Source organism: Mus pahari, chromosome 9, assembly GCF_900095145.1.
Source record: "Mus pahari chromosome 9, PAHARI_EIJ_v1.1, whole genome shotgun sequence".
In the NCBI taxonomy this organism is placed as follows: domain Eukaryota; kingdom Metazoa; phylum Chordata; class Mammalia; order Rodentia; family Muridae; genus Mus; species Mus pahari.
In genome coordinates this window covers 79,447,876-79,461,507 of record NC_034598.1, presented here as the reverse complement: position 1 = coordinate 79,461,507, position 13,632 = coordinate 79,447,876, and the positions used below count along the sequence as shown (strand labels likewise).

At 48.1% G+C, this 13,632-nt stretch overlaps 1 protein-coding gene across 2 annotated transcripts in view; it reads right to left on the bottom strand.

The window, feature by feature from the left end:
* Positions 1–10,483, bottom strand: part of Nudt4 (nudix hydrolase 4) — a 15,426-nt gene extending 4,943 nt beyond the window's left edge. The window contains exon 1 of one of the 2 annotated variants that reach the window (XM_021205110.2): positions 10,011–10,483. In XM_021205110.2, coding sequence (XP_021060769.1) covers positions 10,011–10,106 — 96 coding nt within the window. In that variant the 5' untranslated portion in view covers positions 10,107–10,483. The remainder of the gene's footprint in view (positions 1–10,010) is intronic. The other variant, XM_021205109.2, reaches the window with a different exon arrangement.
* Positions 10,484–13,632: the final 3,149 nt, after the last annotated feature.

The following is a 13,632-nucleotide window of genomic DNA, read 5'->3' as shown; positions in this document are numbered from 1 at the left end:
AGAAGAAGAAGAAGAAGAAGAAGAAGAAGAAGAAGAAGAAGAAGAAGAAGAAGAAGAAGAAGAAGAAGAAGAAGAAGAAGAAGAAAAGAAGAAGAAGAAGAAAAAGAAGTAGACGACACCATCACTCACTCGTGCATTTTGTCTGGTGCTTTATGCGGCTGTGACGGCAGAGTTACTGAAAACAGACCCGATGAGCTGCAAAGTCTGAAATAGTCACCTGACCTTTACAGGAGACACTTAGAGGCCCATGGTCAAGAAGAGCATTAAGTCTAAAGTATCAAAAACCAAAACAAACACCACCAACAACAAAAAAGCCCACTCTCAACATTAACAAGGGTCCAACTTGCTAACTTATTAGCACTGAGGTAATATTGTAGTCATTGTTCAAATGAGAAACTGAAATGCATTCATTCAAGTATTAGAAGGGCTGAAACAACCAAATGCTTATGAAGGTAGCACATGTCTTCACCATCCTGAACAGAACTGCTGCAGAATTACAGCAGCATGCTGCCTTCAGATACATTCCAACAGTCTTCCCGTGGACTGGGAACACACCACACTTACAGCTTATTTGGTGGTACCTGGGATCGAACCCAAGGCCTTGGACATGCTAGGTATGTCAGCTTCCCGTTGCTGTGATAAAACACTGGTCCAAACCAACTTGGGGTAGGGAGCAAAGGGTTTATTTGGTTTATACTTCCAAGTCACCATCCATTACTGAGAGAAGTCAGGGCAGACGCTGAGGGGGACAGCATGGAGCACTGTGACTCACTGGCTTATGCTCACACAATCCAGACCCACTTGCCTAGGGACGGTGCCACCCACAGTGGGCTGAGCCTGCCCTCCCACTTCACTCGGTCAAGACAATCTCTTACAGACATAGCCTCAGACCAATCTGATCTATAATTACTCAGCTGAGGTTCCCTCTTCTCAGGGAAATCTGTTGTGTCAAGATGACAACATTTACTTAGCAAGCAGCAAAGCAGACAAGCACTCTAAAATTGAGCTATATCCTCATCTCCCCTCCCGATAGGGGGTGATGAGAGATTAATCCCCAATGTGGATACTCTATCTTTTTGACAACGATAGTACCAATTCTATTTTTCTCCCTTCTGCTAGAGAAGCTGCTGGCTCTCCAGAGCTCCGGAACACAGGGGCTCACTACTATTTGAGAAAGGATGGTGTGTTTGTATGTCTACATGCATGGGTGTGCATGGGTAGGTGTCTTGTGTCTCTGTGGCTCTCTCCAACTCTCACTGAACCTGGTACTCACTGTTTTGGCTAGGTTGACCCACAAGGTCCTGGGACCTGCCTGTTCTGCACCACTTGACACACTCCAGGGTGCTGTGTGTCACCATGTCTAGCTTTTCATGTGGCTGCTAAGGATTCAACCTTCTCCAGATGGGAAGCTTCAGTTGACCAAGGTGATTCAACAGTTCCTCTGATCTGCTGTTTGCCGTCCTGGGCCTAACAGAACACTGCTGTGCTGCCCACATCACTGCTTTAAGCATGGCCAGAAAGTGGCCAATCCAGGGAAACACTGAGCCAACATAATGGTTGGCAGGGCATTAGTTGAAGCATCTGTGGCTGCTTTGGGGGCAACAGCATCATGTCCAAATAGAGCTTTAAATAAAGGGCTTAATATCTGCAAATAGGGCCCAAGTTCCTAATTAGAGCTGAAGGAGCAGGCATTAGGCAGAGCTAACAGTGTTAGAAGACACTGTCTGAACTTGAAGCACACCGACTGGAGAATGCTCTCACTTATTAGTGCTAAGATCTTCTCCGTAAGGAAACCACTTATCTGGCAGGCCTAATATTTGAGTCGCTGGCCTAAGGAGGGCCTGATGGCCACTAGGAGCTCCATGCTCTCCTGCCTGCAGAGTTGAGTCAACTCAGTACCAACTACTGCTGGCTTTCTAACTCTGGGAATGAAAACAGGATGGCAGAAAATATTTATAAGAAACTGTAAACACTCACTAAATAGGCTATTCACTGCTGTACAATATAGTATTGAGAGGTTGGATAAAATTTAAATCCAGAATTCTGAAGAGTAGGAGCCTTTATGTTCAAATTCTACCTTAAAGAAAGCAAGGTTGCACCAGGCAGTGGTGGCGCACGAATTCAACCCAGCACTCGGGAGGCAGAGGCAGGCAGATCTGAGTTCGAGGCCAGCCTGGTCTACAGAATGAGTTCCAGGACAGCCAGGGCTACACAAAGAAACCCTGTCTCAAAAAACAAACAAACAAACAAACAAACAAACAAAAACGAAAGAAAAAGAGGTTACAAACCCCACTTCAATAATACTGTTGTTACCCAAAAGGAGGCTCAAATAGGGCGTGTAACCTAATCAAAGGTGTCACCCTTCATATCCAGACTGGCAAATGAACTGCAGGTTTTAAAGCACAGACCATATGCCCTGCAGTATGAGCAACACCCCCTGGCTCTGACCCAGTTACTAGCCTCTTGTTCTCGTCAGAGTTAAGAGGTGACCTGGTATTACTGGCTGGATAAAACTTTTACTCCATAAGTCTGTGCTAAGTGACTTCCTTGTGCTTTTATAATGGGTCAGGACAGTGTGCACAGATGGCCAGCGACTCATTTAGTGATGTCGTCTCAAAACCACTGATATTCAGTGTGTTCGGTGTCAGGAATCTAGGCTGATGAGCGTTCGTTCATTCCTGGGATTCTCACTCATATTCATCCTGACCCCAGACACACTCCCTTTCTTCTCTGCACCCCCTTTCAGCTGAGACAGGGTCTCCGGTAGAACTGGCTGGCCTCAAACCCATTATCTCGCTAAGGATGACCTTGAACTCCAAATCCTCCTGCTTCAGCCTCAGGAGCTGGGATCCCAGGTGTGCTCCACAGCGCCCAGCTCCAAGAGCCTTGAAAAGGTTTGTCAGGGTCCACCTTTGGGAAGGCAGACCTGCTGATCTAGTACATTTCATTAAATGCTGCCTCATCCACAACTCTATGCCCTTGGTCTGCCACTTCCACGCTGTGCCGAGCCCTGGAACTAACTTCCTGACCTTTCCTGGTTTATGGAGCACCAGGGACGCACGTGTACTGGTGGCACGCAGCTACTTAAGAAACAAATTCAAAACCCAGTACCTCGAGTCCAGTCATATTTTAGGTGGTCATTCCAAGTGCCACAGACCAGACGACAGAGATCTACAGCACTTCAGAGGAGGGGAAAGGTGTAGAAACTTGGTACTCCACACAAAAGATCACCACTCAAACTAAGCCCACACAGCCCCGCTTTCCAACCCCCCACCCTCAGGGGGTAGAGCATAATCCATCTCCTGTCACAGCATTAAAATCTAGTGTGAGGAGGAGCACTGTGGAGGAAGGCAAGGCTGAGCTTCTCCTTACTCGTTCTCTTTCTATAGCACACCGCCAGCCTCGGCTGGTTAAGAGATGACATAAATACCACGGCGGAGATCAAGACTAGTTAAAATGTTATTAAGCTCTAGTCTACTCACCCTGAATATTCCACTAAGTTGGAATGAGGGCACAGCCACATTTTAGAGGGATGGACAAGGGTGACTAAAGAGCAAGAGGCGCTGGCACATACTCTCGATCCCGGCACTTAGGACTTAGGAGGTAGAGGCGGGATCAAGATTTTGAAGTCAACATGGACTGTGTGAAGCCCTATGTCAAAAAAGAAAAAAAAATCAAACACCAAAAATAATGGTGTAGAGGACTAGAGAGACGGCTCAGTGGTGAAGTGATGACTGCTCTTCCAGAGGACCTGGGTTCAAATCCCAGTGCCCACATGGTGCCTGACAACTTGTCTACAATGCCAGTTTAAGGTGATCCAAACCCTCTTCTGACCTCCCTGGGTAACAGGGATAGACATGGCACACAAACATTAAAAAAAATTTTTATTTTTTGGGTAAAGCCTACTGAGTGCTGTTTTCCCAAACAAAAAATTAATAAGGTATATTTATAAAGGATTCACTTATCTTTTTCCAGTTAAGGGTTCAAACCAAGAAAGAGGGGCGTGGTGGCCCAGGTTACAATTGCAGACATTCTGGAGGGAGGCAGAAGGCCACAAAGTCAGGACCTATCTGAGTTACAGAGTTAGTACAAGGCCACCTTGGGCAATTTTTAGTGAGGGTTCTGTTGTTTTGTTTCTTGTTTCTGCTTGTTTTTAAGATTTACTTATTATGTACAGTGTCCTGCCTGCACGTATGCCTGTAGGCCAGAAGAGGGCACCAGATCACATTATTGATGGTCATGAGCCACCATGTGTTGTTTACTAGGAATTGAACTCAGGACCTCTAGAAAGATACCTAGTGCTCTTAACCTGGGGGGAGGGGGGGGGATACCTTAACCTCTTAATCACTGAGGCCCTTAGTGACATCTTGAATCCCAAAGGCAATGTGTGAAGTACAACTCCTGCCTAGCATTCCCAAGCACCAGCATGGGGGCCGTGGTAACAGTAGGACTCCAACCTGCAGTCTCTTTCATCTCTTTCACTGAAGCCAGTGCACCACAGCCAGTGCACCACAGCCAGTGCACCACAGCCAGTGCACCACAGCCAGTGCACCACAGCCACCGGGAGCCACAGGTGGTGCAGCCTTGAATTCATTTTCTGAGATAAGGTCTCAGGGTGTAGACCAAACTAGCCTGGAGCCTTATGTAGACCAAGCTGGTCTTGAACTTATGACCTTATGCAGAGACAAAAAGCATGCATCTTTATGCACAACCAGAAAAGTTAAGCCAGGGAAAAGTTAAAATAATTCAGTGTACTCTTCAAATATGAACTCAGAGCCCACCTTTTACCTTTCCTTCTTCCATTACAAATGAGTGTCTTTCACAAATCACGCTTTTCCAGTGTTGGGTTTTACACATGCTAAGTAAGTACTACTGGGCTATATATATATATATATATATATATATATATATATATATATATATCCCCACCTTTAAAACAAACTAAAATTGATGCCAGACTTGGTGGCTCCTGAGTATAATCACAGCACCGCAGAAAACAGAGGCAGCCTGAGCTATGGGGAGATGCTATCAACAAACAAGAAAAGGGTGCTGGAGAGATGGCTCAGTGGCTAAGAGCACTGACTGCTCTTCCAGAGGCCCTGAGTTCAATTCCCAGCAACCACATGGTGGTTCACAACCATCTGTAATGGGATCTGGTTCCTTTTCTGGTGTATGTGAAGAGTGTGACCGTGTACTCATATAAATAATCTTAAAAAAAAGGAAAAAAAAACCCACCTGATTTTGGGTCATGGAGATGGCTCAGCTGGACAGGTCACTTGCTGACAAGCCTGAGTACCTGAGGCTGGTACCCACGTGGTAGAAGGAAGGAAAGAAAGGAATTCTACAAGTTGTCCGCTGACCTCCATAGCATCCCCTCCTGTCCATATACATATATACAAATAAGAATTTTAAAGTGGGGACCAATCAGTTGGGTGAGAGAGCAGGTGTCACTGTTTCCATGGGAACCTTGGGATACTGGTACTTGCACAGTGATGTTCTCACCAGAGTTCATCTTCTGTTTCATTATACCTTTGTTTTAAACTCTAGGTTGGTGGGTAAATTAGACTATGAATAACTTCTGTGAATGCAGAATCTAAAATCAAGTCAACACGATTTATTTTGGGTGTATGTGGGGGGGGCGAGGTGAGGAGGGATGAGGGGTGGGGATAGGGGGTGGGGTAAAGCCATTTACCTAGTCACAACAGCAAACACTTCCTTGTAATTATACTGCCTTCAGAAACTGGACAGCTGACCCCAGCTCCCTCCGTGAACCTGCAAGACTCTCCCCAGAGAAACCTATCAAAAAGTACTATTATTTAACACCCCAAAGCAGACAAATAGGATCTACTGGGTGTACAACAGTCTACATGCTAGCTGATAAACAGATGGTATTACTGAAGCAGCGAGGCAGAACCATGGCAGAACTCTTCCAGTCGGAAGAGGCACCCCCTGCTGACAGAAAGAGAGGCAAGTAGGCATTCCATCTTCCACGTAAGCCTCGGCCGACTCCAACCCTGGAGAATTATCCCCAAATCACCCTATGACAAACCATACAAAGGCATCATCCTATGACAAACCACACAAAGGCTGCTCCACACGTGCTCTCCCTAGTAGAAGCTGGTTGCTTCAGTGGCCTGAGAGGTTCTCCTTCAGGTCTGGGGGAGCCAGTCACAGACGGGTGTACCTCACAATGTTTCTAAAAGGTGTGCCTTGAGCTGGGGGTGCCACTCAGCGGTAGAGTGCAGGCTTGCCTAGCACACACAAGCTCTGACACAGGAGAAAAACCATGTGGTTATTATAAGTGGTCTCCATTTGAATACCTTTCTGTTCGGTGACTTAAATCTCTTGGTTAAATATGCCAATACCTATAGACTGGGCGACTGCTAGGGGTTAAATGACAACCGACCCCCCCCCTCCCGCCCCTGTGAAGGCTGGCAGGATTCTTTTCTTTTTTTTTAATTGCACTAGGATTCCTGACCAGGGCTGATACTCAAGGTTCTGGTTTTAGTTTTACCTTTTGAGGAGCCTTCATTTTCATGGTGCCTTGCTTTTGCTGGATTTAGACTTTCCCACGATATAAAGCTCTACAGCAGGCTAGCCCAGAGGAGGTTAGACACTTCATTGGAACCACTGATCCAAGACAGAATTGGTGTCGCTCTCAGATTTTGAGACAGGGTTTCTCTGTGTAGCCCTGGATGGCCTTGAAGTCAGAGATCCGCCTGCCTCTGCCTCCAAGTGCTGGGATTGAAGGCGTGCGCCACCACGCCCGGCTGGCTCTCAGACTGATTTGCTCATGCGCCTGGATTTGACCCAGGATGGAGTTGCTTGTTTCTATGTCCCGCTCTGCTCTCAAATCCCCCTCAAAAATCTAAAATTGAAATGCCCTTCCTGTCTTGCCTGGTGTGTGACAGCTGAGGTGCTGTTTCCCCTGGAGGCTTTGTGTATGGTAGGCACGCAAGCATTCCACCACTGAGCAATTCCCTACCCAAGGTTCTTACGTTGTTGTTTTTTTTTTTATAAAAAAATCATTCCCTTTTCTCTGCCATTCCAAGCTGCTCTCGAAGACCACAGCCCCGAGCCATCCTCCTCTACTTGGGATGCTCGGTCCCTCCCTTCCCATTTACTGACCCACTGGGCTCCTAATACAAAGCACACAGAAGAGAGCACTCTGGGCCTCCGTTATTTCCTCCTGTTTCATCTAATCTTCCACTACAGTTTATGTTCCTTGCCAGCTCAAACTATCTTTACATCCACTATTCAAATACATATGCAAATATATTCAACGGGAGCCATTTCTGGCTACCTACTCACTACGCCACCGTCTTTGCCTACGGAGGCAGTGTACCAGCTACTCTTGGACATATATACCTGTGGGCTTGTCTGGAGGCTCAAAGCCACACTGAAGGTAACGGGCCTCCACGGGAAAAACTAGCTAGAGAGGCTGCTCAGATACACTGAAAACTTAGAAACTAGAGACTTTCAAGTCCTGCTTGCTCTGTGACCTTGGGACAAGTTACTGCTGTACCCTAATTTACATGCCCTGCCACTCTAGACCAGGCTGGCCTTGAACTCGAGGTCAGACCCTCATGGCCTCCCACATGCTGGTATTTAAGGCGTGCACCAGTATGAACCACTACTATGAGAAAAACCTGTTCTCAGTGGGCATCAAGGCTCACGCCTATAATCCTGGCACTCAGGTGAGCCAATGGAGGCTCTCCATAGCCTTTTAGGACCAGACAGTAATTAACTTTTTATTTGAAAAAATAAAATGTATGTTTTAAGGACCCTCCTTAAAACATACATTTAAGTGTTCTAACCAGGACCTACAACTCCTTAACCCAATAGATAAGCATTTTTTACCCATTAGCTGGAAGGGTGGGACAAGCAGCTTTGGTCTATCCTCGGACGGCTAGTAGTATCATTTCAACAGGGAAAGCCCATCTGTATAGCTTTCCTAGACGTCTTACTGCTTTGCTAAGAGTTTATTCCATAATTATCACATAATAGAAAGAACCTCAACTGTACGCAACCACAGAAGTAAAATTTCCGAAGAGCCAAACCAGATGCTGAAAGTTGGCTGTGTGCTCGGGAGAACTCCAGCGTCTTCCCTCAGAGCATATCCCCTAACAAGTTGATTCACCGGGTTCCCCAGCCTACAGGCTCCAAGAGCCAGCGCTTTATATAATGGGTTTCTCTAATACTGTCCAAGCTGTGCTCATCTCACTGTATGTAAAAATACTCATCTCATTTTGAAAACAGGCTGTAGCAATTATTTTACAGCAACTTCCTGGAGTGAGGGAGGGAGGGGGAGAGAGAGAGAGAGAGAGAGAGAGAGAGAGAGAGAGAGAGAGAGAGAGGCCCAGGATTTCACTCAGGCTCCTGTGTTCGAGGCAAGCTCTCGACCATGGGTGCTATCTAGCACTGCTTCCAGGAGAAACAATTTCCAAGCACACACACACCAATCCACCTACCTGCTTAAAGTCATTTATGGAGCTCTTGTCCAGACTGCTTTGCCAGACCCACAATTTCGATCATTTTGATTTCTCCTATCCCCACAGCTTCCCCTAGAGACACACACAGATACATCCCACCCCCGAACAACCTCCCACCCCCACTCCCACACAAAATGGGGCCTGAATTTCCAACTGTGTGTTATGGCACAATCTCAAAGGTAACTTAAAAGCTTTGAAGTTTAGCCTCACAAAGCATGGGGCATCCGACTGCTGAGCAGAGGCCCCTTTACCATGAGGCCAGCTTTCTGGAGTGGGAACTACATCCCTAACTACGACTGCTTCCTAATTCTGTCATCTGGGCAAAGTACTTCTGCTCAAAGCCGTCTTCTCACCTATAAAAACAGGGCCGACCAGTACTACCTTCAAGTGCTAAAAGGATTAAATGTAACACTCCCCTGGCTGCACCTAACTCATTGTAAAGGCTCAGCTAAAATTCCGATAGAGCAGTGAACAGGTCGGACAGGATCCTGGGTCACTATTTACTATTAAATGCTTTTATATTTCGTTTGCCTTGCCCTAGCCCGGCGCCTCCTTCAAAGACTCCCCCCCACCCCATGATAGACTGCATTTAAGGCTTGTTGGCGGTTTTTTTTTCCCCCTTTGTGCACTTTTTAAAACTCCTTACATTCCGTTCTAAGTAGACCCAGCTCAAAGACCTTTCTCTAGAAGTTCCTTCGGGATTTGGGTTTAACACTTAAAAGCTTTCAAATCAACCTTTAAAATAAACACATAAAAAGCAAAAGCGGTTTAAAGATCCTAACTTTCAAGCACGCGGTTATCTGTTAAACCACTGAGTGTATGCTGTCATACTTATCATAACTCCAGGGGCTAGCAATAAAGGAAGCCATTAAATCCCATCTCCAGCTTTCCGCCTGGTGCTATCCTGGACGCGGCTACAGAAGCAGAACTCAGAACGCTAACTTTTTTTTCTCTATCAGTTCATTTTAGGCGTGGCAACGCTACAAGATTTCCCCCAGCTACCAAGTAAGTGAACTAGCCAGAGCAAGACGAAAACGGAATCATTTTAAAATCCAATATAACTGAAGTGAAATAAAATAGGCTCTCCCAGAGAATACTCCAAAGGTCCCTATCAGTCCAATGCGGGGTGGGGGGTCGGGTAAAATCACACACCGCTCCTTCCCAGATGTCAAGTCACACCGCAGACCAGCCTTGAGAAACCAGAAGAGCCCGGCTGAAAAGGGCAACTTCGCCCCGTTCCTGGCCTATCTTGTCCCTTCTGGCGTCATTCCACATCTCTCGCTGGCCATCTTTCGGTCGTCAGAAAAACTTTAAAAGCAGAGGCCGCTTTGCAAAAGGAGGTATCTACGTAAGGAAGCCAACAGCTTGCGACCGACTGGACGGTCTAAAAGGCAGGCTAGCGAACCCCAGAGGCCGATCTCCAGCTCCGGGCGTGGGGGTTGCCGGTGATCCGCAGGCCCTGGCGGTGCAGGGGGTGCGGGACGGAGCCCGGTCGCCAGCCTTTGTCCCCGCGCTTACCTCGTCCTCCTGCTCGCTGCGGANGCACAGGCAGGCCGCCCGCTTCTTGAAGCCCTCGCGGTCGTACGTCCGCGTCTGGTTGGGCTTGAACTTCATCCTAGAGCCGGGCTCCTGCAGCCGCTGCTCCGGCAGCCACCGTGGGGACCCGGCCGCCGCCACCCCGCCGGGGAGTCGGGCCGAAGGAAGTCGCGATGCTCGGGCGCCGGTGGGACGGACGGCGGCGGCGGCGGCAGCACGGACACGGACGGCGAGGCCCTGCGGCCGCCGGGACGCGGGGCGGAACGCGGGTCACTGCAGTCCGGGTGCAGCGGTGGAAGCGCCGCCTCTGCCCCGGCGCCCGCCGCTCTCCATGGAGCCCGCCGCCGCTCGCAGCCACTCCTTGCTTGCCGCCGCCGCCGCCGCCGGGGGAAGAGCGCGGCTCGTGGCTCGTGCCACGCGGAGACAGTTGGAAGCGACGATGCAGACCGGGCAGAGACGCCGAGGATGCGCGCCGCCCCCTTCGCCCGCATTTAAGCGGGGCTCCCGCGCGCGCGCGCCGGCGCGCTCCCTCCTTTGGGCGCGTCAGTGCGCCTGCGCGCTGGGACCGTTGCCGGGCGGGGCTAGGGTGGGGAGCTGGGGGCGCGGCTTCGACCAGCCGCGGGGCGGGGCTCGAGGCCTAAGTCTAGGGCTCCGTCAGTTCTGCCCTGCCCGCGGGCGAGTGCTCCAGTGGCCTTTTTGGGGGGTGGAGTGCGCTTTGTATACAAGGCCAGGGAAAGGAAGCGAGCAGGGACCTCCTCGCTCTCCGTTTTAGTGGTCCGATAGAGTTCCCTTTAGGGTCGGACCCCAGTACAGTGTCCTGGAGCCAAGGTCCCCTGAGCCATGGCAGGACTACGGAAGCATCGCGGTTAGCGTTGCTTGTGAAGGCTAGGAAGGTTAAGTTCATTGAGTTCTCTCTCTCCTCTCCCCCATTTCCTCTATTTTGATGAGAGTGCTTTTATGTGCTCTTGAAGAGTCAGTTCACGCTTTGAAGAGGACAATAGACAATTGTCTGTGTTGTGGCATCCCCATCTGGGCTGACCCTCCAGAGTGCATTCATGAACCCTGGTTATGGCTGTTATTCTGTGTGTATCTCATTCTAAGTAAGGCCATAGCAGTAAATCAGTGGGATTTTTGTTGTCTGGAAGCTTACAGTCTTAGGCACTTGGAACAACTCCCCATATTTCTGTGCCATTGAAGAGCCAAGATAGAAAGTAGGAGACTGGCGGGCAGTTGTGGCGCACACCTTTAATCCCAGCACTTGGGAGGCAGAGACAAGCGGATTTCTGAGGCCAACCTGGTCTACGGAGTGAGTTCCAGGATAGCCAGGGCTACACAGAGAAACCCTGTGGTGCACGCCTTTAATCCCAGCACTCGGGAGACAGAGGCAAGCGGATTTCTGAGTTCGAGGCCAGCCTGATCTACAGAGTGAGTTCCAGGACAGCCAGGGCTATACAGAGAAATCCAGTCTCGGAAAAAAACCCAAAAACAAACAAAAAAGAAAACCCCAAAAAACATAAACCAATAAAAAAAAAAGCAAGAAAGAAAGACAGACAGACAGAAAGAAAGAAAAGAAAAAGAAAATAGACCTGACATCACTGGAATTCAAGAAAACCCCTAATCCAAATCAGGTGTGGAATCCCAGGTATGTAATCCCAGCACTTGAGAGCCCAAACCAGAAGGATTCGGAATTCAAGGCCATTTCCCCATATATTTGGAACTGGTGAGACTAGACTGGTCTACATGAGACCCTATTTCAAAATCCGAACTCCTAACCGACTGGAGCTCTGCTTCCCACAGAACTGTTTAGACAGCCACATCCGTTTGTTTTTCATTCCTGGAAGGCCTCCGGTGTGCCAGGCTCTGGCATCTTACAAAACCGGTCAGACCCTGCCCCTCTAGTAGATTACGAACCTAAGAAGAGAGAAACAGTGACCAATCACAGGACGGAATATTTAACTGATTTGTGAGTAGTGGGTCCTGCAGATCTTTGACCAGAGGGGAAAGAAGCAAGCTTGGAAGGCAGCTAAGGCAACAAGGGGAGGAGGAGCCGAGAAGACAAAAGAGTCAAATTCTCAGGAACCAAGAACTGGAGTTTATGCAAAGGTCAGGGAGGCAGAGAGGGAGGGAGCAGAGCTCATAGAAATGAAAAAAAAGCCAATGGGCTGTAGAAAGGACCGGAAGCTTATACCACAAGCCGAGAGCTGTAAGGCTTCTGAGCTGTAACGCACTGAGACGCTGGGCTGCCATGGTGAGAACTCCTTTGATATGAGACAGTTGTGCCTGTCTTCCCCCAGAGCCTAGCAGACTCGAGCAAGTTTAGAGAATGAGTTCATGTTGAATAGGTGGTTTAAGGAATGAAAGCTTCACCACAATTAGAAATCAAGTCCGTAAAAAAAAAAAAAAAAAAAAAGAAATCAAGTCCGTACAGAGACATTTGTCCAAGCTGTTTTTACTGAAGCCACTTGAAGTCCAGGATTTACAAACATTTATTTACCTAGGGACTCCAGTAGGACTGATACTAAGTGCTACTTTTAGATGAGTGTGGTTGATAAAGTGGTCTTTCTATTGTGTTTTGTTTGGAGCTAAGGTCTCATGTATCCCAGGCTGGCCTACAGAATTCCTGATCCTTATCTTTCAAGTGCTGGACTGCAGGCATGTTCCCACATCCCTGGCTTTACGGTAATCCTTTCAAATGGATGAAGAAGAGTCAAGTTCCCCCTGCACAAATTCTTCAATGATCTGGCTTCTAGACGTGGGTGCCCAATAAATAGATGGGTTGAACTGTATAGTGATTTACTCATCTCATTTATTTTTTTTAACATTTATTTTATGTGTATGAATTTTTGCTTACATGTTTGCATACACACCTGCACCATACGTGTGCCTAGTGTCCTTGGAAGACAGACAAGGACATCAGATTCCCCTGAAACTGGGGTCAAGAATGGTTGTCAGCCACTGTGTGACTGCTAGGATCTGAAACTGGGGTGCCCTGAAAGAGTAGCAGGTGCTCTTAACCACTGAGCCATCTCTCCATCCCCTTTCTCATGTATTGGTTCCAGAAGATGTAGCATGGGCTAAAATTAAGGAAAGGGGAAAGGAAAGATGTTTGGAACCAAATTGCCAAAGGGAAAAAGCCAGGCAGAGACTTGGTGAATGTAAGCAGAGGACACCTATTTTTCAGCTGCCAGGCACTGAAAAGAAAATATATATATATATATATATATATATATATATATATATATATATTCCCAGCTCTCAGATGGGTAGACTGATTTGTTACATTCTTGCACAAAGCTGGGAAAGAGCTTTGAAGTTGCAAAGACTCTGAAGAAAGAAGCTACCAACAAAGTACTTTCCGAGACAGGGTTTCTCTCTGCAGCCCTGGCTGGCCTGGAACTCACTCTATAGACTGAGTTGACCTCAGACCCAGAGATCTGCCTGCCTCTGTCTCCTGAGTGCTTGCGCCACCACCGCCCAGTTCAATAAGGATTATAATGGTGGCTTCAGGAAGGAGTCTTTCTTGGGGCTCAGGCTGACCTTGAACTCTCTGGTTTCTGGCTCAGTCTCCCTGGCATTACAGGCCTGTGTTCTAGATTTTACTGCA